At 39.7% G+C, this 24,137-nt stretch overlaps 1 protein-coding gene across 1 annotated transcript in view; it reads left to right on the top strand.

Annotated features, from left to right (window-relative positions):
- The first annotated feature begins 10,034 nt into the window (after positions 1-10,034).
- MARCHF11 (membrane associated ring-CH-type finger 11) overlaps positions 10,035-24,137 on the top strand; it is a 29,361-nt gene continuing 15,258 nt past the window's right edge. The window contains exons 1-2 of the mRNA XM_050319667.1: positions 10,035-10,379; positions 11,337-11,492. Coding sequence (XP_050175624.1) covers positions 10,089-10,379; positions 11,337-11,492 — 447 coding nt within the window. The 5' untranslated portion in view covers positions 10,035-10,088. The remainder of the gene's footprint in view (positions 10,380-11,336; positions 11,493-24,137) is intronic.

The following is a 24,137-nucleotide window of genomic DNA, read 5'->3' as shown; positions in this document are numbered from 1 at the left end:
CACTCAGTTGAAGGAATCTCGTTTTTTGGACTGACTGTTCTTAAGTATCAAAGATGAGATTAAAGAAGCAGTGGTTGAGAACAACAAGAAGAGAAAACTCATATTAGAATGACTTTAAAAAGCAAATCTAATGCTTTAGGGTGCAAGCTGATCACCACTGTAACTAGCATTTGAACATATATTTCAGATAGGTTTGACTCAGTATGGAAATACACCATGTCAGCTTTCTTTGAAACATAGTTAAAGACCATTGCCAGAGGCAGAACATTTCATCATTTAGACTGTTGATCTTTTCTGGCTTGTTGAAACATATGTTCCTACGAGTATCTGAAGTTACCACACACTCCTGTTCATGTACGTGCCTTAGAATCCCCTAGAGATTTTTATGCTGCAGTTTCATGTTTATTCAGAATATAATATAAAAATTGATAAAAATGCAAAAATGGCATGTAATTGGATAAGAATGCATGATGTTTTTTGTTTGATATAAAAGTTAGTAGTGAATGTATATGGGCATGAGAAGATAAAGAACAAACAGGCAGAAAGATCAGTTGGCTGGACTACTGAATTTTGTTCCCAGGATTTACAGCTTTAAAGTGCTAGTTAAGGTTAGCTGGTAACTTCTCATAGCTTCATCAGCTGTCTAACAGACAATCATTGCAAATTGGGTATACGTTGCAAGGGAGCATTTCTTATTAAAGATGCTGAAAGTCCTTTTCCCTGTGATTCAGATGAACACGGCCCAGAAATAAAAAGAAAAAAAATCACTGGGTATTACTATTTGCTCTGGACGAAATCATCCTACTCACTCTACTCCCTGAATGACTCATGCAATATTATCAAGAGAGAGCTGAGAATGCTTATTATAAATAACAAGGACAGACCAATTTCAAAAGAGGTGATGCTATCAGGAGAAACATCTATGAGAAGAAAATAGATATAGGGATGAAATTTAAGGTAGCATATTCAAATATCTTCCTTCACATTTTAAGTAATGCCCAAGCTTATCTTTCAAGTAGTTCTATGCTTTCAGCACTTGGCTAAAAAGACATAGGAGGCCCTGGTACATGCAGAATTTGAAAAGCTCACAGACAGCCATGGAAGCTTTATAAAGGCTGCCCTATTTCACCTGAAGATAGACACGGCTGTATAATCATTTTAATTCAATAAGAGATAGTAATTAATTTATTGTATGCACAAATTAAGGATGCTTCCCTTCCTACCTTGAGTGTACAAGGTACATCCTTACTGTAAATTATGAAAAAACCCTTTTGGTTAATCCTAAGACATCCTACAGATTGATTGCTTTGTAAGTATCCCTCATCTATTACAGCACGTAAAACAAAAAAACAAACAGCAATATATGGTAGAATACTTCCATACCGTGTCATGCTTCCATTAATATATAACTCAGCTAGAGCAGCCTGTGGCTGTCTTTCAAACTAGTGAGAAAGGGCACCAATTTCTATAGTGTATGTTGGCCAAAAGCCACTTTCTTTCCAGCAATGGGAAAAGTTGGAAAAAGAACACTTTTCTAGTTAATTCTGCACCTTTTTATCACATAATGATTTGCCACTTGCCAAACAGTTAGGATGGCTCCCTGAGAACAGCTGCCCTGCAGGGTCCTTTTACCCTTGGCAGCACAGCTCTTAAAGATGCTGTGCTGCTATTTGTGGCTTCCTACTGCAGCTGCACATCAAATATACAAAGCAGCAGCCAGGCATGCTTTGGCAGCAGAAATGAAATTAAAATGTGAGGACTGGAAGAGAAGTGACTTGGTTTTTATTGTTCTGATAAGAAATTAGTAATCAAATGTACAGAAGAAGGCAATTGCTTGCTGTTCTAAGCAATTGTTTGAGAAAGAAGTGTTTGTAACTGGGAGAACAAAGGTCATGTTTACTAATTGTATATTCATGATTAGCAATAGGTTTAATCTAGAAACATTCTTTAGTTGTACCCAGGATCTGTCCATCCAGTTTAGCATTTCTCACATATCTTGCTCCACCATTGCCACCCCAAATGACAGAGAGAGAAGAGGAACTGTGGCAAAACAGAAGTGGGAGTGGTAGCACTTTTATTCTTGAAGTCTCGAGAAATAGTGAGAGGCTGAGATGTGCTTAAATACTTTGCCTCATTCCTATTTCTCTAGAGCTGATCGATTCAGCTTTTATTTATCAGTTTGCACATAGGTATTTGGTGCCATTTTGAATGCCCTTAGGTATTCTGCTTGATCTCCAGACCTCTGGATTCTACCCTAGAAGGGCATGCATTTCCTACAGGTCTTATGGCATATCTGCAAGCTCGGTATGAATGTCTCAGAGGAATGTAGTGATAGCTTGCATTCAGAGGACACAGATTTCAGATGAGCACACTTAAAATTTTTGTTGAAGTGTCTGCCAGTGAGTCTGAAGCCACTCCTGTCCCAGCCCCTCCATGATGTCCAGGATAATTCAGTCAAGTTTCATTTTGCAGTTTTAGGAGTCAAGGAATGTTCGAACAGGTTGCAGGACAAACTTGCAGTCTATCCTTTTCTTGCAGCCATTCTTCAAAAGGGTCACATGTAATTAGCACACGCCTTCCTGTCTGCAGGAGATTTTCTTCAATTCAGTGCTCAGGTTCAGGTTTGCAGAAAGCTCAGTAACCTTACTGCACTATAGGCATATCCATGGTTCCCTTTTCTGTCCTTGCCCTGTCCTACCTTACTTTCAAAGTATCACAGAGCCATAACTATGGAATCTTTCCTAAAAACTATCCTTCACTTCTTTGCATAAACACTAACTCAACACTCACCTCCAGGACTGATCAGCATAGGAAATCCAACATTTCCTTTACAATAAATTTCAGACTTTGATTAAACACTCATCAGCTTCCACCACACCAACCCAAACATGTCCTTTGCCTTTCCCACCCCAGATGACATAGTCCTGCATTACCTCACATTTTCTGTAGGGTTTTCAGAAGAAGAAAATTAACTAAAACCCCTAAAATAACAGACTTAGCCGACATCTCAGTTTGATAAGGTAATAGTCTTCTGGCAGAACTCTGTGAGCAGTAAGAATGGAGTATTTACTGTTTCCCCTTTAAGAAGCACAAAAGATGTCACTTCTCATTTACGTAATTGTCTTTCTCAAACAAGATTCTTTAACTAGAAAATACAATGGATTTTGTAAGAACTAGAAGACCCTCTTCCCTGATGTAACACCTTCTTAATCTAGTCCAGTGTGGCCTGTGGTGACTCCTATATATTTTCTTATAAATTTATCAGAAGGGGGAGAATTTTGGTTCACAATATACATGGACAATCTGGGCAATCTCACAAGACAGTATTTTTGTTGTGGTTTTTTTTGGTATGTGTTTTTTGTTTGTTTGCTTGTTTTGGTTTGGGTTGGGTTTTGTGGGTTTTTGCTTGTTTGTTTTTGGGGGAGTTTAGTTTTTGTGGGGTTTTTATTCTTTTTGGAAGGGCTGGTAGGTGGCAAGATAAAGAGGAAAAGGGATTATTTCACAGAAAAGCACGCTCAAGCTGCAACCTTGAAATTATAAATTCTATCTCTGGCCCTTCTATCAACTCATGTTAATGTTTTGGAACCACATAGGAAGGAAAGTTTCATATCTGCAGGAGCTGGTCTCTTTTTCAGCAGTATATAGCTGATAATTGACAACTTCCACAGGTAACTTCTAGCAGAGCTGCAAAACTCTCCATCCAAAGAGAGGCAAAGCTGGCAAAAAACCTGGTTTTTTTGCCACAGTTTCTCAGAAAACACTTACTAGATTAGGTAATTCTGTAAGTTACACTGATGCATTTTAGCTGTGACACATTCTGTGGATTAGACCACACAGACAGTTCTACAACTGCTGCTGCTGCACATCAAGGGTGGAAGATGTGGACTTTAGTTCAAATAACAGGGATTTATATTTTTAATTCCAGAATGAGATTGATCCCTTGAAGACAAAAAAGTCAAGACCTGCCTATAGTGTGAGAAACAAGAAAAGCAGTGCTAATTCAGCCAAGAATGAACATCTCAAATCTTTTCCTTTCACCACATAAATAGCAGTAAAGTATGTGAGCAAAATACCTGTTTTGTTGCCCTTTGTGGTTTGGTTTATCAAGAAAAACATCCTTTCTTATTTAATGGGTATCTGACTTGAGTTTTGACCATGATACAAGTATGACAAGCTCCAGTTCTGAACTTTTCAAACTCTCTGTTGTGAAGTTCTCTCCTGTGTTCCGTATGTACTGAAGAGCTGACCACAGCAGGGTTCCAATCATGGTCACATCCCCCAGAAGGTGTTTGCATAGAAGAAGCTGCATTTCACTGCCTTGATATAAATGTTTGCAGCTTTTTAAGTTGTCAGACATATGCTGGGGGCGTACAGAATGGACTGAGGCAAATGAGTAAGGATTTGTGAAGATGTTACATTATTTTTTATGTCTCACCACTACTTTTCAAGGTTTGATCTTGCGTGTACTGCATATTACAGTCATTTTGATGCTTATAAAAAAGGAAATCCAAGGAAAATTCTTTAAAAAAATAAATAAAAAGAGTTCCTTTTCTTTGAAAACATATAAAAAGGGATCTGTACAGCTGATACTAAACTAAATTCACTTTGGCCTTGTACAGTAGCTTTTGTTCATATAACATGTAATGGAAAAGCTAATTGACATTCTGTCATTTCTGTTTCAATAAACTGAACTCACTGATGCCGCCCTCTAGAATCTGTGACAGCTGATCTATTTCCAAAATAAACCAAGGAACTAAATTTATTTGCAAACAAACATTACCTCATTCTGGAAACCATGCTAAGCCTTTTTTTTCCCCTCAGCAACTTGCACAAGGAAAAATATTAAAAAAGTACTTTCAAATAGTTAAAGATCAAAAGGGAGACTGTATTTCACAGGAAGATCATGGTGGAGAAAAACTAATTGTAGGTAGTTTCAAAAGATTTAAAAATAAACCAGCAGTTCTGAAGAAAAACAACATACTGGCAAGTAAGATGGGAATCCCACCAGGAAAACATGGCAATTATGAATGGTATGATATCATTTTAAGAAGAAAAAAATATATAAAAATAGGAATTTGGAACTTTTATATCATCATCCATGTAAGCACCTGAAAGCACATTGAAATAATGGATGCATGTTCTCATGCATCTCCTGTAAAAGGAAAAGAATGCCAATCACCATTTCTTGGAAAATGCAAAAGGAAAGGCCCTACACAGATCTGTCAGGGCACCACAGGCTCCTGTGCCAGGAGTGCTGGGGATCCCCAAGTGGGTGATGGCAGCACCTGGCAGACAGGCCATCCATGGAGTACCAGGGCAGCCACAGCCCTGCAATGAGGCCAGGACTGGATGTGGTCCCATGGGTGGGACCAGGCTGGTGTGGCTGTGACCAGGCATGGCAGGAGCTGTGGCTCAGGTTGGGGCCAAACAACAGAGGATCACCTTAAAAGCAGCTCCCACAGGCAGTGGGTGTCCCCAGATGTGGCTTCCCTAGCATCCTCAGTCACAGGAGGAAGGGGATGTTTTCGTGTTTCCTTTGTGAGGGGGAGGCACACACATGCATGCCCCAACCTGTATGGGAAATCCCTGTGAAAGTTTGAGGAAGAAACATCAGTAGCTGCTGAGATTAGGCACTTCTGCCTACGTAGAGACGTATCAGTGTTGAATAATACTGGGTTGGATAGGGAAGCAAGTATGCATTTCCAAAAAAGCAAGAGAGCAGTGTGAAAACAAAGATTTTCATTAGACAAAAGGTTTTTGTCCACATAAGATTTTGATTGGTTGACATAATAGTAAAAGCTCCCACTGCAGGATGAATGTGTGTGTTCATGACAAAAATCAGGCACAATCAGTGAACCAGCAAATAATACCCTGTCACTAGCACGGCTATTAACCATCTGCATGGATTTTTCAGTGTAATAAGGCTGAACATGGAAATTTGACAAATGGCTTTATTACTCAGAAGAGCGTTTTATGTTGCATTAAACATGCAAAACACAATTCAAATTAAACTGAAACATTTACTTACAGCCAAAATGCCTTATTTTTGTTTACAGGTAACCTCCACCAACCTGAGTTTTATTGTGAAAGGAACATATACATGGCATTCAGTAAATAGAATGATGTGTTGGTACTATCATTTAAATAGATTTAACTTTCTACTGTCTCAGTAGTATTTTGTTATGAATGTAATACACTGGCAATTTTTCCCTTATTAATATTTTAGAACTACATAATTTTGTTTTCCTTGGAGATACAGGAAGCAGCAAAAATGAAAAAGCCCATCATTGAGCTATTCTGTTCCTCTATTTATGGTACAGGCCAATGTGTTATGGAAACTTTTTGAGGAAAAAAAGAATAGCAATGGTTAGTTTTGCAATGTGCAGTAACACAGTGCTTCTGTTCCTACAACATCGCCCAAGTAGTTTGTTACCTGCATAACTTATTCTTGTGCAACCTCTTCTGTACATGAAGATTTACTTAAAGTGTTTTTCTTGATAAATAATTAAAAAAAAAACCAACAACAAACCAACCAAATAAAAAACTTTCTTGTCCACTCCCTGAACAATTCCGTTCATTCATTCAAATACCTTCCTCTGGTTTTTTATTTTGTAGATATTGTACCTACAGCTGATCCTTCTCAGGTAAAAAAATCGGTGTGAGTTTCCATTATTTTATTTGGAGGAAAATATTGCACAGTGCTGAGCTGGCATAGTGGAGAAAAGAATGTACCTGGAGCAGAACTGAGAGGAAAATAGAGAAGAAACAACTTCCATTCCCTCAGGGGTTACATTTCTCCTGCCTTTTCCATTGCCTGCTGAAAATGCAATTCATCTCACTGTTCCACAGTCTTATTACCTCAGTGTTATTTTTATCCGTATCACTGTTCCTTATTATTTGTCTTGTTATAATGCCTAGATACCTTTGCCAAGATCAGGACTGTACAAATATGGCCTGAAACTGCCAGTAAAATATTGCATATTCTAATGGAAGATGGGGAAATAAGAACAGAGAAAGCAAACATTATTGTTTCTGTTTTATGTAGAGAATAAGACAGACTAAGGGAGTTGTGCTCACATCTGGGACTCTAGTGTCAGTTTGAATGTCCCACTGTTTCCAAAAGAGATGACAGATGTGATAGCCACGGTTCTCTGGAGGCTGTCGGACACACGTCTGGGAGTACGAAAAGCTGCCTATGTTTAAGTAACCAGATGCCTCCGTTCAGCCCACTTGAGGACACTTTCTCAAGGTTGTTCAAGAAGTGCATAGCAAAGCTGTGCTTGAATATAAATCCCATAAGCTCCAGTTCACTGACTTAATCACAAATTAATTCTTTCTGGTTTCAACTTCTGTTTTTTTCCTTTCTCCCAACCACCTACACTACTGCTGTTGTGAAGCAGATTATCCTTTCCTGCTTTAAATTTTTCTCCATTATGTTTCAATCTTTGATTTTGGCTCCAGGCCTCCTCTCTTGCTCAGCAGAAGGTTGAAGGCTACTTTGGTTGGAGACTGTGTTACAGAATGTTCTCCACCCCTTCTGCTCTTTTGTTGGCATCTCCTCCCACCTCCAGCATGCTGGACAACTCTAATATACTGTGAAACGCAGAGATCGATAGCCATTGCAATTCTAGTTTAGCTAGCGTGCCAGTAGCTGTTGGTAGACATGTAAACAGGTGATGTATTAAAAAACTCATGTCTGTGAAATACCCACTCATAATCAGCATTCCAAGTCAATTACATATGTGTGAAAAAAAATTCTTCTGATTCATATCAGATGTGTTTCCTTTTAAGAGTCATGTTATACTTTTATTTTGATCAAGATTAGGTAGAAGAGATTGACCTTCTTAACACACTCTATTATTCCTACAGTCACATCTTTCTTTCTTTTTCTGCCATTAAGAAGTCATTCCATTTCTGTGTTGACATTTTTATCTTCTCTTTATAGCCTTTCCAAAAGACATGTCACTTTCTGAACTTTTGCTGACAAACAAAAGGAAGAGAAAGAAAAATGGCATAAACCTCCACACACAGCAAATGGCAAAGTCCTTCTGTATTACTCAGATATAGCTGAGTAACTTTTTAGCATTCATTTCTCACTTCACTACTTTAGTTTCACTGTCTTTTCCTTCTGGTTTTGCTTTAGTTCTTTTCTATGCAGTGTTTTGAAGTCACCTGTTTCTTCCGACATTTCCTTTTTTTTTTTTTTTTTTCCCCTCATTGTTTGTTGATTGCCTCTTCTTTCCTTAGAATTACTCTATTTGATTAATTCTGTCTTCAATTCTGTTTAGCTTCTCTGGCAACCCCTTCAGGCATTGCTTTGTATGAAAAAGTCATATGTAGAGAATTTCTTAACTCCACAGCATCTGTAGTGCATCAAAATGTCACTGTCAATGTGCCATTTTTTGCTTTACAGTACCAAATCTGGATGAATCTCTGTTATCTACCTACTCAACAACCACCTTGTGAAAAAATATAATTTTAGGGTTGGAGCATCTTGTCCTAATGCCAAGCACTGGCTTACCTAATGTAGAGTCAGAAAAACAACTATTTTCATGAAAATGGGAACTAATGGATGATGAGAAAAGGTGTAGTGATACCTCTTATTCCACTATAGGAAGTCAGTCTCTGAATATGCACTTTTTTAGTGCAATGCTGTGAATAGCATCGGTGTTCTTCGTCCTTAATGTACCTATTGCATGGCCTCCATAATAGATGCAGGCTCTAGAAGGACTAAAACGGCTTTTGCCATATGGGGCTGATGCTCTTCTGCTGACAGCACATTGCCTGAGCTGGCATCCAGCCAGGTTGAAAGGTTGGCCCAGGTGTTTGGAATATGCCCTGCAAGCCTTCCCAGAGAGCCTGAGAGCCATGCAATGCCATGTTTGCATTGTGGGCTGAGGAGTGCTGGTTTAGTCCTGTCTGCTGCTTTGGTCTTCTAATAAAATGTCCACACCGAGAAAACCACTACTGTCACAACACAGCTGGTGAAGGCAATGGCTGAGCTCATCCTGGTGCTCCCTCATCTTGAGACTATATATGAAACAGCCAATGAGAAAGAGGTGTGATTTCATCACACTTTGGATCTAAATGTGGACATGGAAGAGCATATGGCTTCGCAATTGTTTTTTCTGAGGTTTTATTTCTCTCTCTTTCCTCGTGCAGACAGTTGCTGTCATTTTCACGAGATCAAATGTGCGCTGGTGTCATACTTGATGCTGAAATTCACACCTACTTTCCTTCAGCAGCCCCAGCCAAACTTTAAAGAATTTCTAACTGGTGAGGATTTTATTTTTTTTTAGAAGGTATTCGATCATGATGTTTTTAGCAGATTTAATTTTGAAAATGAGGTGATGTAATGAATTAAAAAAAAAAAAAAGCCACAAAAGACTGGGGAGAGCTACTGTTTCACACCCAAAGAAAGAACAACTGTTGAACATTCGTTCTGTCGAGCTTTTTCCAAGTGCAACCTTCTGCATCCAAACCTCCGATAAAGTAGAAAGAAGTCCCCTCGAAGGGCCGCGTCCTCCGCGGGGGTGCTGGGGCGGAGGAGCCCCGTGAGCGCTGAGGTGCCGGGCCGGGAGCAGGGCCGGGAGGTGCTGCCAAGGGAAGGGCGGGCAGTGCCCGTGGGGCGTGCCGGGGGACGCGGCCGCCGCGGTGCGGGGGCAGCCGGCGCTGAGGGGAGGAGGAGGCGGGAGGGCAGGCAGGGCTTTTCGTCCCGGGAAGAGGCAGGGTTTCCCCCCGCTCGGGCGGGCGCCGGGGCGCTGTCGGGGGCGGCGGCTCCCGCGGAGCGGGTGTGACCGCGGCGGTGCGGGGGAGGCGGCGGCGGTGCCGGTGCCGGACCTGCCCCTCCCTCCTTCCCTCGCTCTCTGCCTCCCTCCCCTCCCCTGCCCCGCCCCGCCGCCCCCAGCCCTGCACGCCGCCCGCCCGCTCCCTCGCACAGCGCCGGGCCCGGGAGGGAGCGGCCGCGCCGGGTCACCTTCCCGGCCGCCGGCAGCCAGAGAGGCGCCCCCGCCGCTCCTTCCCCGCCGCCGCCGCCGCCATCCGCCGCTCCGGGCCGTCCCCGCCCCGGTGAGCGGGTGCCCCGCGGTATGAGCTGCGCCGGAGGGAGCGTCGTCCTCCCTGCCGGGGAGCCGCCGCGGGCCCCCGCCGCCCCGCTGGAGCTGCCGGCCGGGGCGGGGGAGGCGAGCGGGGACAGCCCGCAGGAGGCAGAGGGCGAGGGCCCGAGGGGCGGCTCGGACAGCGGGCACGGCGGGGCCGGGGCTGCCGGCGGCGACAAGCCCGAGAGGCGCTCGGTGTGCAGCAGCAGCGAGAGCGGCAGCGGCGGCCACGCCGGCGGGGCCGGCCCCATCTGCAAGATCTGCTTCCAGGGCCCCGAGCAGGTGAGCAGAGCGGGCCGGGGGCGGGAGGGCAGGCCCCTCGCACACCCCCCCGTGCCCGGGGCCGAGCCCTGTCCCTGGTGCTGATCCCGGCGTCCCTGGCAGGGATCGCCCTCCCCGGCGTCGGCGGCGGAGCGAGCCCCGGCTGCTGCTGTGCCAGGTGGTGCTGGCGAACGCTTGGGGCAAGCCTGAGTCGGCGCAGAGCTCTGGGAAAATCCAGGGACTGTGCCGTGCCTGGCTGGCACGCTCTGTGTCTTCTGGCCATTGCGCTCGCTGGCTCATCCCGCAGGGACTTTAAACGATACGAATTTCTCGGGCTTCTGTCAGGTTTTGAAATGAGGGTGTTAGCTTACAATTAAAGCTGAGAAGACCTCCAAATATCTTCTCCGTCATGACGTTACTGGGCACAATATCAGCAACTGATCCATAACCAGCATTTTGTAGCTTGTCTTGGAAACAAGAGAATAGCTGATTTATATAGTACAGAAATATGTGAACTACTGGGGGAAGTGCTTAGTTACATTATTTGAGGTCCTACCTGACAACTGACTGGCTGGGCAGCACAGAGCCCTGCTACAAGAGCAATTTTCTCTTCGAACCGTGATGTCACCCATTTCTTTCTGAGTAGCTGCTGGAGAAATGTATCCAATCACTTTTGGAACCTTTTGAGCTATTTGAAAGGGCTAATGCTACTGTTGTTTGATGGGTGGTATTATTTCAGTTGTTTCACATAGGTACACACACGTGTAGGCAGATTTCTGGCTTTTGACTCATTAGAAGCAGCTAGATATTTTTAAAACAGTTACATTTCTGAGTTTTTTATAGCAAAAAATACGTGCTTTTTCACGTAGTGAAATTGAGACCAGGTCATTGTTACAGACCTCTAAATATTTTAGTATTGAGTGTACACGTACATGAAAGATTCCTTTTAAAGTTAATGTTTCTGTGTTGCCTTTTCAGGGTGAATTGTTAAATCCTTGCCGCTGTGATGGGTCAGTACGATACACGCATCAGCTTTGCCTGCTAAAGTGGATAAGTGAAAGAGGGTCATGGACCTGTGAACTCTGCTGTTACAGATACCATGTCATAGCCATTAAAATGAAAAGGCCTTGCCAGGTAATTTGTTTGTTTTTTAAAAATATGTCCTTCTTGTCATTTTTCAAGCCAAAATTATTCTTGCTTTTACTTCCAAGGTTTTTGGAAAATACAGCAGAAGATCCTATATGCTTCCCCAGCTAGCACTTGCATCCACTTGAAGTTAGTTTTTAAGACCAGTTACATATTAAAATGTGTAGTCATTTGATTCTGTTATGGTCTTCCAGTTTTTGGCTTACCTTAGAACTGGTCTTCAGAGGTTGATAAATTCTGTAAGCTAAATCACGCTGAGATGTGACAGAACAACTTGGATCTTCCTGATTCACTTTCTAAACTTTAAACATGTATTTGTAGTTTGTTAAAGAGTCAGTCAAAGGTTGATTTTGCTCACTTTTCAAGCTTGGAGTCTAGAGAGGAGAGGCAAAGAAAAATTATTTTGCTTGTGTATTCATCTACTGTAAAAATGTAAAAGGAGGTGACTTTCCAGTCTTGGCATAATCCAGAGTAATAGAACGCTCTTAAAGTTCTGTCCACTAGTAGCTGCTTCAGAAGCTGAAGTGTGCAGTAACATTTGTCACAGCTCTGTTTTAGCAGCATCACAACATGCAGCTGGAAATTAGAGAATTATAGTGGTAGCATGTTCAGGGAGAGGTGGGGGAGAAACACAAAGCTTCAGCAGATCTGTTAGGGAAGGCTTAATACCACTTTGCATGTCAGAATTCTTTAGAGGCTTAAAATTTGCCCCTGGAAATTGTATTTCATAACATCTGAGGAACACATTTAGTAAGATAATTGTATCTTTTTTTAGTTTTGATCCTAAGAGCTTGGAGATGATGGAGCTCTCAAAGGCCAGAGCACTCAGGTCATTTTTCTGTGCCTGCATTTGACTGGAGTTTTATAGAAAAGACATGCTTGGATGGTAATGGCAGTTGTGTGAACATGATAAGCATTCCTTGGATATAGGATATCTGGGGTATTTGCTTACAGCTGTTCAGATTAGGTTCAAGTACTTTCAGAGCCAGTTGACTTAAATTTTTTCTTTATAAATCCACAAAGGAAACTTTTTGATAAAGAAATTTAGAGAACAGTCTTTTCTAGACTGTTACAGTAGTCTGTCATAAAATACCTTAGGTGTTTAATATATCCTGTTCATTAAAACATTATATTCTGGTACTTAGGTGAAATGAACCTGTTCTGAAAGTGATACAGTAGATTGATGTGCTAATTTAAGAGCCAAGTGCATGGCAATTCCACACACTTTCTGACATCAGGAAAATCTCAAAATAGTTATTTTAAAAAGTAAATGCTCACCTGTTAGACCTAATTTCTTAATACAGAAAAAAAATAAGGTTGTACTTAGTATTATTTAAGCAAGTATGCAGCAAGTATGGAGGTGAAATGTGCCTCATGAGTTCAGTGGTTTTCAGTGATCTGAATGGTGTTTATTAACATTTGAGCTAAAAAATTACTATGCTCCAGTTATGCATTCTAAACTGCACAATGAACTTAGAACGATCTACTGATATCGCTTCCTGTAATGAGGATCGAGGAGGACATACTGTGCTATTCCATATGTAGGCACACAGTAAGAACAAAAAGGATTGTCGCAGTCTTGAACAATTTATAAAGGAGTTTGAACAAGAGATAAGGGGGAAAATCTGTGGGGATATATAAAACCAGTGGTCTTGTTATACTAACCATTGTTAACTATCACTGAGTTTTTGACATCTCAAAGGGGGTGAGTTTCATGAACTGGAGATGAAATTCAATGCCTGAGTAGTGATTAGAAGGTAATGAATATGTCAATAAATGCCTGGAAAGACTTAAAAAATCAAATCAAGTCTTTTTTGTTTTATGTGATGGGGAAGAGAGGAACCATCATAGTGGAGAAAGAAGGCCAGTAATGTGGTCAAAGTAGTGGGCTAAAAGGAATTGTATTTGAAGCAGTCTTGTACTTGCTGAGAAAATTACTTATGTCATGAGCATAAAAGATGTGTTACAGTAATTGAGACATAAAAGTGATGGTGAGAAATCAATTTTTTACGTATGAACAGTCTTAGATATGCTACGTAGAAAGCACATGCAAGTTTTAGAAATATTGAGAACAGGAGGATCCAGATAGATATTTAAATTTAAGACAATTCCTGGATTACAGAACAGATTCATAGTTAGGAGGATGAATCTATACTGCTTGAGGAAGGCTGGACATGAAAATCCTAGAGATTTTAATGAACTTAGACGTATGGTAAGATCTGTACAAAAAGTGGTAGAAACAGACTAATACTTCAGTTTTGACACCAGAGACAGAAACAGAAAAAAAATACCAGTCATCAGCATAGATATAGTAGTTGTATATCTCTCACTCATTCTTTTCCTAAGTGTCTGATTTTGGCCACTTCTAGGGAGAATTTGCTAGACTAGATAGACCTTTTGATCTGATGCACTCAGTCATCTCAGTGACTGCACTGGGTAAATGGTGATTATGATCAGTTCTAAGTAGTATGCTTAATGGATTTAGAAACAAAAGCATAGCAGAGCTGTTGGAGAGGGCAGTTTGCCTTTCTGTGGTGGGAAAGGCAGAATACATTTCCTGTGTACTTTCTGGGAAAGATCTAAAGGTGAATGAGAGACTGAAAAAGAGAATTGTGGAAAGCAAGCATCAGTGATGCAAATTACAGAGATTGTACAAAAAGAGAGGACAGTAAAAATTTCAACAGGGATGTAAAGCACAGAAATGCAAAACATAGAAAGCATCAGAGAGAAAATTCTAATTGGAAAATTAATTCCATATTGTGTTTTCTTTGTTTCCTTTTAATTTATGCATACAGAGACTTGGATATAAAAGGAGTTGGGAATTGGAAAATAAAGGCAGCAAAAAGTGTGGAGCCAGAATTCAGTTAAGCTTGAGAAATACATCTGGTTAGCCATTCAGATAAAAGAGCAAATCTTTCATGGAACAAGTGAACAGGCCACTGGTGCACTGTTGTCATGCTAGGAGCTAAATATTTGACTGTTAGCATACAGAGCTGAAGGAGTGCAAGCTGGACATTACAGTGAAAAGGAGGAACAAAACTGTAGAAGCTTCAGAAGGATGGATATAATTGATAACTAATGACAGGTGAGAGAGAATAGGGGATGGAATAATATAAGTACCAATGATCTGCAAGTCATGAAATAATGAAGGGATAATAGGTGAACAAATGAACTGATTCTATCACAGTGAGAGTGTAGGAGGGAGAGAAAAGAACTAAAACCTAAAGACTAGATGTTGACTAGAAGTACTGAAGAATATTTGTAAGTGATGAGGAGAAATGAAGTTCATCTAAGAGGTCAGCTCATCATATGGGAGTTGAAACCATCAAGAAGGAATATGGGGAATTATAGAGAGAGTCAAGCAGTTCAGCAGTTCCGTTGGACTTCTAAAGTGTGTACTGAATTAATTAAGTAGAATAAAAACTAAAAAAACAGAGGATACTTTAAAAAAAGAATAGTGTTAAAGGTATGTGGGTGTGTGCCCCTCATATGTTACTCTTTTATTTCCTGAAGCTTATTAAAAAAGCAATTGCTTTCTGGTTTTATTTTGTGAAATGCATAGATTGTGCTCAAGCCAGTTTGACTGCTAGAATGATGTGAAACACCAGAGCAGTGTAAACTGTGAATGATACTTGGAAATTAATTTTTAATTACAAGTGTCACCCTGATCTAATGGTAAGATATATAATACAGATATGAAGAGTGGAATTATCTTGATTTAATTAAATAGGTGGGTTAAATACTTCAAGGGAAAAAGGTGGATTCCTTCAGCCTAAGATTTTCATGGAGTGAAATGACTAGCATGAGACATAGTGCCAGGTTGTTTTTCAGAGGAAATGCATTGAATAACTGTTATTGCTGGAATTATAATCATAAATTACACATTTAAAACAGAGTTCATTAGAAAAAAACATCCAAAAGTAAAAGGCAGTGTGAATGGGAATCACTACATGTATGTAGTTACTGCCATTTGAAATGCTTCGAATATCTAACAATGCAAGGCTAAAGTTACAGTGTGGAATCTGCATTTGGGAACCTCTGAGTTACTGGGTTTTGTAATTTTCTATCTGTTTGATTGGATTTTTTTCCCAGTAGCTTGAAGTGCTAGCCTAACATTGGTGAAATTTATATAGTGATCAAAGATTTATGGGTTTTTTCAATACAAATTTTTCTCTTTTTGCCTTATGTCAAAAATCCCAACCTTTGGGATTCAGATCTTTAATTTCTATCAACAGAGACTGGTGATAACCAAGTAGTGGTTCTTTCAGCATGATTCTTCTACTTCTTAATATGAAAAGTTATTAATAAATGATAGTGTACTGCTTTTATGCCTCTTGTCTACGATTCCTTAGTTCTTACCTATATTACAATGCAAGTGGCCTGCTTTGAGGACCAAATACTGTCATAACCTCCTGACTTCTCTACCCATCATCCTGTGTTAACTCTGAAGTGTCCCTGTAGTTTTTTCCACAGCTGAAATTTGTCAAAGAAAGTTTTATCAAATTAATTTTGAAACTTCCTTTTAATACTTGCTGGTTTTGAATGTTGGTCCATTTGCATTGAAATGACTGGCAGTTGTGCCAACTTACTTCTTTCTTAATTTTCTCCACTGGGGGAATAGATTTTGTACCTATTGCACTTGGATTTTTAAAAATTTTTGTCCCATCCATACATAGATTCAAATTGGATGTTTGGTATTCATTCTGAAGATTCTTTCTTATTGCTTCAGCAATGTGCAGAGGATAGCCCCTACTTCCTTTCATGCCAGCAGTGCAACAGTGAAAGAACAATTTGACCTCAGTTCTTTGGAAGTACTTGTCTGAGTCAGAGCACCCTCACTGTGAGTTTTGCCTGCATGACACTGTTTCCATGGGGTTCTTAGCTTTTTGTTTTAATTTATTTCATCTTTCCTTTTTATATACTTTTAATTTCTCTTTTTCTGCTACTTTTGTTTACACTTCAGTGAAACTCATGGAGAATGAGTATTCTAGTCTTAGCCACATGCTGTTTCCTTTCCCTGTACCCTGTGTGTGTGTGCCATTTTTGCATATTTTTTTTGGAAGTATCTTCCCTCCAGAGCAGTATTAAACTTTGCCATTTCTGTGACGAGCATATTCTCAGCACAGGAATACATCATACCATTACCCTCACAAACCATATTAGTGGATGGAGGCTATTTCTTGAGCTAAGGTTCATTTTTGTCATCTTTTATGACCAAGGAACAGAAACAAAGTCATGAACCTTATCAACATGATGAAATACTTGTGAGCTTCAGGTGTATTTAGCTACTTTGCTAACACTGGAAGAATATAATTCCAAGCACTACAGGGAACTTGAAAAAGGCAAATTCTGTAAAACTGACATCCAGGAAACTGTATCTGGAGAAAATGAGAGTAAACTTCAGTATGCCTTCTCTTTTTTCATGCTAAGGAAGTTTTCTCTGCCCACTGGGCAAGAACAGACAGAGAGTCTACTTCCTAATGGAATACTTTATGTATCTCTCATTGCTTTATCTGAGCAATCTGCAATTTACAATCTATTATAGCTTGTGGTTACTCGCAGCACATTATGCTCCTCCGTGAATGACTAAATTCTGCATCTCAGTTTCAGGGCCACTCTTTCATACCAGGAGAGCAATATGGCATATTTTACTTGAAGGAATGGGCATAACAGCTGATGTTAGGTCACTAGTTCACATCACAATAACACAAACAGAATATAGGTGTCCTGCAATTGCAACCTTTTCCTGCACCTCCAACACTGTCCTCCCCATAACCTCTTTCTTCCGTGACCACAAGAATCAAAGTAAGCTCCAATCACTTGATATCACCTTCCAAAAAGGACACTTTGCTGGTATTTGTACAATGCTGACTTAAAATCCTCCTGAAACTTAATAAAGAGGGACGCTTTCTTCTCAAGCACCACTTACAGAGTATTGCATATCATCTCATTGCTTCCTGGATGCTTATACCAAGTAGAAATTTGATTAATTACTGAAGCCTTTCTGATATCTGTCAAACTTATGGAAAAGATCTTCATATCCTTCACTACTCTGTATAAGCAGAGGAACCTTCAAATACATCTTGTAGAAATGCATTCTCAGGGGGGACCTCATCACTCTCTGCAACTGCCTGAAAGGAGGTTTTAGTGACGTGGGTTCAACCTCTTTTCCTAGGTAATAACAAGTGATAGGACGAGAGGAAATGGTCTGAAGTTGTGCCTGGGCAGGTTTAGATTGGATATTAGCAGAGATTGCTTCATCAAAAGGGTTGTCAGCCATTGAAACAGGATGCCCAGGGAAGTGGTGGAATCACCGTCTCTGGAAGTGTTCAAAAGGCGTGTGGGTGCGGCACTTGGGGATTGGGTTTAGTGGTGAATGCAGGAGTGCTAAGTCAGTGGTTGGAGCCAATGATCGTAGACACCTTTTCCAGCCTTAATGATTGATTCTATGATTCTATGATCTCTGGAATTTCAAAATCCTCTACTTCAACCTGTCCTTTTCTTCTTATAGCCTTGGGTTAAAAAATCTAGAAAATATGTAAAATTGCTGGTTATTCTAGGGAAATGTGCCTATTTCAGAGTTTCTCCACTGGCAGTTGATGCCATGCACTTGAATGTGTTTGGAAATTTGTGGAAAATCTACTGTGCATTCAATGGGAAGAGTTCATGGTTTATGCCTGTTGGAATTTTAAAAACTTACTTTCCCCTTTGGCCTTTCCCTCAAGCTTTTGTAGATCTCACTGATAAAATTGCTGTGAACCTAGGTCCTGCTAATTAAAACCTACAAGATCTAAGGCCTTTAGTCTTCCAGTACAGATCATTTTAGAATAGAAAGCAGTTTCAGTAGTTTAAAGTTACTACAGAGATGCCTTGGTGTTCATCATGTGACACAAGTGAATCTTTGTCTCACTGTACAACTTTCATGCATTAGGTCCTCATGATACCAGCCAAAAGGTTCCTTTCTTCCTTGTTCGGGTTCAAAGGTACATCTTCCAACGTGTTTAGTTAGAAATCATCTCAAATTTCCACAGTATTATGTTTTATGACCCTTGCATTAGCATATTTAAAGTGTGGGTAAGAAGCCACATCTTTGTCCAAGTCTCACTTTCTCTTTCTTTTTCACCTTTCCCTAACTTTGCTGATGAATTGGCCAGGTTATCTAAGTACTGAACCACTGTTGCCTCTGACATATGAAAGCCTAAGGATGTGACTCTTGGTTGTGACATTACATTTGTGACTGTGTCTCTGCTCCCCTCAGTAACTATGCTGATGACTCCTTTTCTACTGTTGTGACCGAAGTCAGAAAGATTGCTGGGATAGAGATGTGCTTCAGCAGGAGTTACACTGCCTTTTTTTTTTCTTCTGGTAACAAAGGCCTAATTTCATTCACTTTAGGGCAATCAGAGAATCATGGAATGGTTTGAGTTGGAAGAGACCTTAAAGATCATCTAGTTCCAATGTCCCTGCTGTGAGCAGAGACAGGTTCCACTAGACCAGGTTGCTCAGAGCCCCATCCAGCCTGGCCTTGGACACTTCTCTGGGCCACGTGTTCCAGGGCCTTACCCAGCTCACTGTAAAGAATTTCTTCCTAATATCTAATCTAAACCTGCCCTCCTACAATTTAAAGCTGCTAAACCTCATCCAACTACTACACTCTCTGATAAAGGCTCCCTCCCCATCTTTTCTGTAGGCCCCCTTAAGAGGGAAGAGGGTTTTGCAGAAAAGGTTATATGAAAAGAAAATTACTTACAAAAGTTAAATTTTATTTACAAACTCAAATTTACATAAGAATTAGCATTGCTCCAAAGGATGATCAATTTGCACATCTCATCTTTATTTTCATTAATAAAGCAAAAGCACTTTCTGTAAATTTCTGTATGTGCTGGAAGACCACAATCCTGCGGCTCAGGGTCTTTGTGGCACTCAGCATCTCTTCAGGATGTTGTGAGTCCAAAGTTGCAGCTACTTAGCTTCTTCCTGGAGAATTCCACCACTGGACTCAATTATTGTGTTGGTTGAGAGCCTGGTCTGCTTCATTTTGGTGGACCAGGAGCAGGCAATCACAAATGCCATTCGAAAAGCTGTTCTATTGGAAAGTTGCCGAGGCTTGTTTTCATAGTCACAAGAAAATACAAACCTTTCTCCTTCAGCACAGGCTGTCCAAGTTACCTGACTGGAGAAATGATGCACTCCTTCCTTTGATCTCTCTTTTCCCTCAGAATCCTCTATGAGTTTAGGCCAATACAGCAGAAACAGTTCAGTACAGCATAGCAAAAAGTGGTGTCAGTATACTGGTTATTTTACTGACTTCTTTCATATAGTTTTCTGTGATATTGATTCATAGTCAGTATGTACTTCAGAGTTGGATCCTGGATAAGTTACTAACAGCCAACCAGGTATGACTGGACAAACCTACCTGAAGAAAAGGCCCTCCCTTTAAGATATCTGAGCCACTTATCTCTTTGAGTGCTTTGAGCCATGAGATCTTACACTATTTCACAGTCCTGAGACACGTTCCATGATCTCTGTCTGCAGTCACCAGTCTTAGATCCTCTGCGGTTTCTCACCTTGCAGCCTAGATGTTTCCCAGAGCCTAATGAATGAGAATTCCATCTGAGGTGGAAAAACCTTCCCTGCTTTTTTTTTATTAGGTATCATCCTTGTAAGGGCAAGTTGCTCACAAACTTTTGATATCAAAAAATTTTTGTCTGACTACAGTGGCAGAACCAGGGCCTGTTTCTATCCATTCCAGAGAGGTCAAAAACTATCATAGGATCATGGAATGGTTTGGATAGGAAGGGACCTTAAAGATCCCCTACTTCCAGCCTCCCTGCCAACCTGATTACTAGATCATGTTTCTCAGGACCCTGTGTAATCTGGCCTTGAACACTTCCAGGGATGGGGCATCCACAACCCCTCTGGGCAACCTGTTTCAATGCTTCACCAGCAGCAGTAAGGAACTTCTTCCTAAGAAGAGCAGTAGTGTATGTGCAAAAAATTTTTCAAGTAGGTAGCAAGTTATGTCACAGCTTATATCCTAACAGGACCATTAAGGTGTTTTTCCAAGAGTTCCCTAAACTAGTTTCATCAGAGCTCAAGTGTCACTGTTAATTTTGCTAAGGAATCCAGAAACAGTACTGACTGTAGAATAGAGCAATTTTATGTAATCATATCTAATTAGTGAACATAAAGAGGGGACTGTTGTCTAGTAACAACAAAACGTGACTGTGTTTGTAGTCATAAACCTAAAACTGATGATTTGTAAGTGATTCTTTTACAATTGTGTTTTCAATATGAACAGCATGTACTTTCTTACCTTTCAATCTTTAGGTGCTTCTGGTATTTGATAGAAACTAAAGGTACTTTTATTTTGTGTCTGTATTTGCACTTGTATTTGTACTGCAAGAGATGATACATATGTTATGTGTAAGTCATATAAGCACCATTAAGCCAAGAACAATTTATAGTTTAGCAATTTTCAAACACAATTATATGAACAGACATTACAGTTTTTGATATTACGACCACTGCTTCTTGCAGCACTATGAATACTGATGCACAATGTAACAAGTCAGAAAGCTGGGTATTTTCAGTCTTCAAAAGCATATTGTGCAATTTAATGTAGTTAGTCCAAGGGATTTGAGACATATTTATGATAGAAATACAGAGTTTCTGTTGTAGTGTAATACGGTAGGTGCAACTATTTCCTTTTTTTTGTGGTGGAGCTATCATATTTGATGATATGTAGTATCTAAATTGCCACTCTCTGTAATTAAGCACTACATCTTATATGTTTCCATAAAGATGGAGTCTTATAAGTGGGTGATCAAAACCTTGGCTACTCAAACTATTAGAAAAAGTTTAATATTGACTTAAACAACAGTACCTATTAGTGTGTAGTTGTGATTATTGAGCAGTATCTGAAAAAACTAATTCAACTGACTTTAAAAATTTTGCTGTTTAATATATGTTCAATTAATAACTTAAGAATAAAAATATTATTAATAATTTTAATATTAATACATTATACTAATTCTTATAAATGTATGATGCATATTTTAAAGACTTCTAATTATTATACCTAATGTGTAATATGTAAAACAAATATAATAAATAAATAATTAATATTGCAGTAGGACAAATTTTCAAGCAGTACGTTGTTTATCATATTCATTTGCACAGTCTAAGATTTTATAATTATGACTAAATTGTCTTTAAGTGAAGATTTATCACAAATCTAATTGACTACAGCACCAATCTAATTGATTTACTAATCTAATAAATTAGATCCAAAATTACTTTTAGAGCACCAATCTAATTGATTTACTAATCTAATAAATTAGTTCCAAAATTACTTTTAGAGCAGACCGTCTCAGATTTCATACAAGCCTTCTTCCTGATTATATGCTAGTATATAATACCTTGGTATTCTTATCATCCTGCCTTTTAACCTTTGTCCAAGATAAATGTTATGTTGCTTAGGAATTAGACAAGGCAACATCTTTACATCCTTTACATCTGAACTCAGAATGTGTTTCCTTTCTTCATCCTTTTTGTTGTCCTTAAAATCTGAAGTTTCCTTTGTTTTGTATCTTACAAAGAAGCACATGAAATCAGGATTGTCTCTTCCCTCATGTTGAGCGTCTTCCAGATTTTCACATGAAAATTCTGATCACAGTTTGTTCAGGGCCAAAAAGTCCAGAGGTCAATATTTGTACTGAGTTGTTTTCTGGTTGGGTTGTCCCCTTCCGTGCTGAAACACATCACTGCCATGTTACAGTAGGAAGAAGACCGGAGAGTGAAGGTGCATCTTCCTGACCAAAGGTGGGGAGTTGCATTGTGCCAGAGCTATTCTTCTCCTGTGAATAATGTTGCTGCAGGATGCAGGGGAATCCAGTGACAATAGATGGTGATGCACTACTTGATAGCATGTCTTTGGATTCATAGACTGTCTAGAAGCAGATAGTGGAAAGCAGCAATTACTGTGTACTTTATGCTGCTTTAACAACTTCTAAACTGTGCTTATCTGATTCAATTTGTTTTTACAGCTACATTCTTTGTGTCCTCTTTCAGTGAACTGGGAACTTTGAACCTTAAAATTCCAATTATCTGGAATTTCTTCCACCTTCACATAATTTCTATGGTTCTTTTCCAGTAAAGACCTTTCCATGGCCTCTTTTTCTGCAACCAGAACCCACTGAAATATGCCAGTGTCAGAAAAAGTTCCTGATGCTTTGTACCATACGGAAATCATCTCCCTACTCATCCCTGTGGAGATTATGTGAATAGAGTTATCAATTTCATTTGCTTTCCCTTTGGTTCAGTGAACATCTCTATTGTATGGGAACTGGAAGTATTCCAATAAATTACTTGGAAGGAGTTCTACTATTGAATATCCTGAATAACACATAAATGTCAGTTACTAAAATAGTGTCTTTAGAGGTAAAAGTTTAAAACCTTGCTTAAACTCAGGCAAACAATGGGTTTGAGTCAAGGTCTCTCAAAAGGGAATGCACCAACATTAGGTTGTTGAATAGTCTCAGATAAACCCTCTGTGCTTCTTCTTGCAGGGGTTGTAAAAGTTATTAAATTATTCATAGAGTGAAAAAGACAGGGAAAGAGAAGCCAGCACTTTTGGAAAGTTCAGCTAGCAGATGAAATGTGAGTTTTAGTAAAGGAACGGGAATTAATACTTGAATATTTTCAACATGATAGACAAGAAGGCATCAACAGAAATGATCAAGAGATGATCCCTCTATATAGTGACTAGTGTCCAGGGCAATTCAGTGGAAGGGTTTGTTCTGTCCCTCCCTGTTGACAAATTTTTTACATACACTTGGCAAGTGCATCAATATCATAATGTGTGTACAATCTTAGTCTCATGCTCAGCATTTTTTTTTTTCATTTAAAAGTTGTCAACAGTTTTAGCAGGTATTTACAAACAGTTCCTTTCTCAGGAGAAAAAGGAAAACCAAGTCCAGAACCGGTTTTGATACTGTCTGCGCTCAAAGAGAAATACAGAGTTGTATAGGCAAAACATGGTTAAGCCTCCTAAGTAACTAGATGGCATGAAAATTGTTAATACCTCCTTCATATAGCTCATTTATAACTTTGCTGAGGCTTACTTCCTCTGTGCAATTAATGTTTTTTTTTCCTTAATGTTCTTCCAGGAATGTGTACCAGACCATAGCATGACAGTCTATGCTTGAGCTGAGCTTTCATTTTAATTTTGCAGATCATCTTTAAGTTGCAGTGAATGCAACAACCATGGTAGGCTTTAATTGCCTCCATTCATTAATATTTCATTTTCAGATAATGCTATCAAGAGTACGCCTAGGTTGCAATGAAACTCAGTATTTCCAGTAAAGCTGAAACAGAAATTGAATACTTCCTACTTTACAGTAGGAATAGCAATTATTCAGATAGAATAGTAATTTTATTTTCACCAAACATACACATCCATGGAATGTTCAAAATACCAATAAACTAAGCCACTAAACTAAACTTAATTAGTTAGAGTCTCATAGGAGTTAGAAGCTAACTTGAGAATAGTTCACTTTAACCTCACAAGTTTCTCATAGATACACTTTTGCAACACACCATGATGTTTAAGTATTCTGTGTATTTCCTTCT

The sequence above is a fragment of the Myiozetetes cayanensis genome, unplaced genomic scaffold (assembly GCF_022539395.1).
Source record: "Myiozetetes cayanensis isolate MyiCay16 unplaced genomic scaffold, myiCay2020 scf1, whole genome shotgun sequence".
NCBI classification, from domain to species: domain Eukaryota; kingdom Metazoa; phylum Chordata; class Aves; order Passeriformes; family Tyrannidae; genus Myiozetetes; species Myiozetetes cayanensis.
Note: the sequence above shows the minus strand (reverse complement) of the source record. Positions and strands in the feature narration are given on the sequence as shown.